General features: G+C 31.2%; 1 protein-coding gene across 1 annotated transcript; it reads left to right on the top strand.

Annotated features, from left to right (window-relative positions):
* The first annotated feature begins 2,599 nt into the window (after positions 1–2,599).
* Positions 2,600–4,228, top strand: LOC136817768 (dentin sialophosphoprotein-like). Its single transcript, XM_067074086.1, has one exon. It carries the CDS (start codon positions 2,600–2,602, stop codon positions 4,226–4,228), a length of 1,629 nt encoding a protein of 542 aa, XP_066930187.1.
* Positions 4,229–4,503: the final 275 nt, after the last annotated feature.

Here is a 4,503-nt window from a genome sequence, read left to right as displayed (position 1 = left end):
TTCTTACTTGCATATTTCAAAATTATTATTCTAAATGTTTGCGATTCCTCTTTTGCCAATTTTGATTTAATAAGGTAAAAAGACATCCTTTCACATATTTCCACATGGTATGGAAAACCTGTTCAAATGCACATTGCCATGCAATTACAAGGATGTAACAGGCTGTTCTATATATACCGTAAGTTTGTCTAATAGCGACGACATCGCTCTTCAAATTCAGACACCCTTCTTTAGAGTTAGGAATAATTATGACGGTCGGAATCGCTGATGGAAACTTTTTTCTTTGCTTAGCGATCAGAGAGGAAAAAATCTTTTGTCTATCAGTGATTCCAACCTTCCTATTATTCCCATCTCTAATAAGGGTGACAAAATTAGAGGGGGATGTCAACATTAGACCAACTAACGGTAGTTTAAGTAGATATTTTTTTTCATTTCATCCATAACAGTTAGATTTTTAGATCATGAACAGAGGTACAAAACAAGTTGAATGTATTGTGATCTCCTTTCCTTTCCTTAGATAATATTCTGCATAAAATTGAATTTTCTTAAAGTTATGCTGTTTTATGTTAAGGTTGCTATTTCAAAAAAACTAAGTGCAGAGTGCAGCGTCAAAATCAGGAGTACAGAATCAAATGGTTAAAAACCAAAACCAGGTTTAAAATCTTTACTTTCTGAAATTTGAGGTTCAGATCGTTCTTTATTTCTTCCTTGTGCTAAAAAGGGTACTTACTTATTTCATATTTGTAAAAAGAAATATCAGAGAAAACATTTTTGTGTACATAAGGTAATTACTTTTTTATTTATTGGTTTACGGATCCGCCAACGTTATTTTTGCCAAAATAAAAAAAAATAAAATAGAGATTTCAAAAACTTTTATTTACTTTTCTCCTCCAACCTTCAAAAAAGAAAAGAGAAATAAAAAACCTTTACTTAAATAGGAAAAAAGAAAAAAAGAGAAAGAGAGTATCCACAAAAAAAAACAATTAAATTATGTAACTGTTTGTGTACACAATGGATTTTCTTCATTTTTTCTTTCTTTTGTAATCGCTTTATTTATAAGTCCTTTATGTGATTGTTAAAATTCAAGAGTAGATATAAAAATAGGCATACCGGAAAAGTGGGATGTGGTGAGAACCCTAAGTGGGTGCCTAAAGTAGGAACCTATGTCAGTCTTACGTTACATATAATACACATATCAGTCTTTATGTGTATACCGGGTGTGTAAAAAAAAACGCCCCTATTTTACAATCTTTGACGTACATTTTTCTATTCAGTTGAGCTGCTTGAATTTTTTTGTGAGTATTGTACATTTTATTTCCAAACATTTCTCAAACTTTGGCAGAGTTACCTTAAATGAATTTAAAGTTATGAATATTCTTGCAAGATCACTACTTTTTGAGTTGTTTACAGAAGCAATTAACTGACATCAAAGAAGACGTCAAACCTTTACATTCTAGCTTTCCTATCAGCTGTAAAAAACGTTTTAAAGTGAAATTTAAGTTTAAGCTAGAGGTAGAAAGGGAATATTACTACTAAGCCAAAATTCTTTATTGTCAAACTTATCTTGTTTTGAAATTAAAGGGGTTTAGGGCATCTTTTTGCAGTGTTATCGTAACATCTCAAGGTGTTCAAGGCAATGTAAAGCGTTTCTTAGCAAAAATTTCATCAATTCATTTCTTTTAAATTATTTAATCAATCATTATATTCCACAAGCTCTGTTCCGCTACTTCAACTTTTTGCAAAACACTGTAACTGAAAACCTAAGGATTTTGCTGTACAAAAGGTAATAACATCATTTCATTTCTGCACCATTTATCGATTTAAAAGAGTCTTTCTTTGTCGTCGAAATTGACGTTAAGAAATGGCTTGGTTGGAACTCGCTAGAATCTATCAAATATTGACCTTGGAACAAAACTTAACCTATGAAATGAAAAAATGATGCCATTTTAATGTTTTAATAGTAGCGAAACAAAATAAGAGAGTAAAAACGAAGCGTACTTTAGTTTCTTGTTTAAATGGAAAAATTTAACTAGGAAAATCCGTGAACAATGAAAATTTGACATAAGTCAGCGGAATTATCATAAAGTCATTTTAAATGAATATAGAAATGTATAACTTTCACAAAGGGTAAAAAATAAAATTTCAAATTTCATTTGTCTTTGTTTGATAGAAATTTGTACGTCAAAAATCAAAAAATAGGTGCGTTTTTTTTTACACACCCGGTATTTATGTTTTAGTTTATTTTTAGTGTTTTTTTACCCATAGACATAGACATATAACAAAATATACCTAAGCTCGCATTTTATTCTTTCCTCTTTAAATTTGAAAAATCGATACTTAGGAAATTTCATAATATTTTATTTTATTATTTCCTCCGATTTCAGATTTTAAAAAAGAAAATAAAAAAAATTTTAAACGTCAATTTTGTTTTTATTTTTTTTCAATCCTTTTTTCCATTTCAATACTTTTCCTCAAAATGTCCGTAAACCAGAAAATAAAAAAGTAATTGCCTAAGTTTGCAAAATAAATGAGATTCTTAAAACAATCATACTTCTTCTCTTTTTAGTTAAAATATAATTGTTTGTATATATGATTACAAATGGCATCAAACAAAACAGCCTATGGTTTTAACCAAGGCCCCATTCCACCAATTTTTGATATGGAGCCTCCAGAGATGAGTCCAACAAAAACAAGTCCACCGCCTGATGACTTTGGCGCCTTTGAAGATAGTTCCAATGTGAATCAAAATGGGACAGATGACTGGTGTAATTTTTCTGGTTTTGTATCAAGCAATGATAAAGATCAAGAAAGTAGTAGTGATGGTTTTGCAGCTTGGCAGAGTAATTCCCCACCACCTTTTTCACCACCTTCCAATAAAAATGAGGAAAATAATCCTAACGAGACTGCAAATAAAAGTCAAGATGATTTTGGAGACTTCAGTGGTTTTGACAATGGTGAATCATCAATCACAGTATCAAAAGGGGGACTAAACATAAAATCTGACAATGAATTTGGTGACTTTGGGTCATTTGAAAGTATGAGCACTGATAACAAAATTGTAGCTGATACTTCAATATTTGCTGAGAACACTCAATCCACCAATGAAAGTATTTCAATTGATCAGAATATCAAAAGTAAACAATTTAATGATGATTCTCAAAGTTTTGGGAGTTTTGATACTAATGAGAAAGCTAGTGCAGTAACTGAAAATTTGAATAAAGATTTTGGCGATTTCGAAGATTTTGGGAATTTTGATGAAGCCGACTCTGAAACAGACATAGTCAAAAATTATAAAACCATTGATGTGAAAATGAATGAAAATAAACTTAAAAGTGAACCAGATAATGCTGGAGGCTTTTTGATTACCAATAATTTTGATGATGGTAAATCGATTGAAAATCATGTCAACAATTCTTTAAAACAAGTAGATACTGACTTTTTTGGAGATTTCAGCACCACCAACAGCAATAAAAAAGTAAACGGTTTCAGTGTTAATAGGGCAACGGCTGCAACTACTGAAATTACACCAGACACTGAATTCACTGAGGTCAACAACGAAAACAAAAGTACAGGTTCATCAAACATTTCTAGTGAATTTGGTGCTTTTAGAAATAGTGAAATTATCTCCAAAACTGAATCAGAAACTGAAAATAATGAGACATTCGGAAACTTTTCAACCACTGACAATGATGTATCCAAGAATCAAGATGAACCAAAAACCAACATATTTAAATCACCTGCAATTGGTCATTCTGATACAGAAACTAAACCAGATCTTGAGAAAGACACATCAAGTTCACACATAGAAATAGTTGAAAATGATGATAAGTCAGAAAGTGCTCTTGATGATTCAAATAATGTCCAATTGCAAGATGGGAAAATATGTGATTCTCAAAATGATCAAAATGATTTTGGTGAATTTGGATCTTTTGACAATGCTGAACAAGATTCAGATAAAGTTGAAAATGACTTGGATGCATCAGCATCTGTTACAGACTTGAATGATTTAGGACAATCTGAGAAAACCACTGATAACATCATCAATAAGACAATAGATGATTGCCAACAATTGGAGAATGAAAAATCAAGATCTGAAACTGATTTTGGGGATTTTGATAATTTTCAAAACGATAGCAGAGATCTCAACCAAGAGACATCAGAGAATGTTAATGACAATCCAGTATCCATTACTGGTGACTTTGGTAATTTTGATTCATTTGGAAAGTAAAGATGCGGCATCAAAATTTGATGATTTTGATAATGTCAATAGTAGCACTGAAAAACAAGAGATTTCTTCAAATGATTTCGAATTAACACCAGAACTTACAGCTAATGAGGAATCTGATGAATTTGGTGCTTTTGATGTATTTGGTAGTAAAACAAATATCGAAAGTGAAGTTAAAACTGATTCTGAATTTACCCATTCTAAACTAAGTGCATCTGAAGACTTTGGATGGTTTTGGGACATTTGATAACAACACACATCAACCGATCTTGGATGAG

The sequence above is a fragment of the Clytia hemisphaerica genome, unplaced genomic scaffold (genome assembly GCF_902728285.1).
Source record: "Clytia hemisphaerica strain Z4C2 unplaced genomic scaffold, Clytia hemisphaerica genome assembly, whole genome shotgun sequence".
Classification (NCBI taxonomy): domain Eukaryota; kingdom Metazoa; phylum Cnidaria; class Hydrozoa; order Leptothecata; family Clytiidae; genus Clytia; species Clytia hemisphaerica.
The sequence above is the reverse complement of the archived record's forward strand: the minus strand, read 5'-3'. Positions and strand labels throughout refer to the sequence as shown.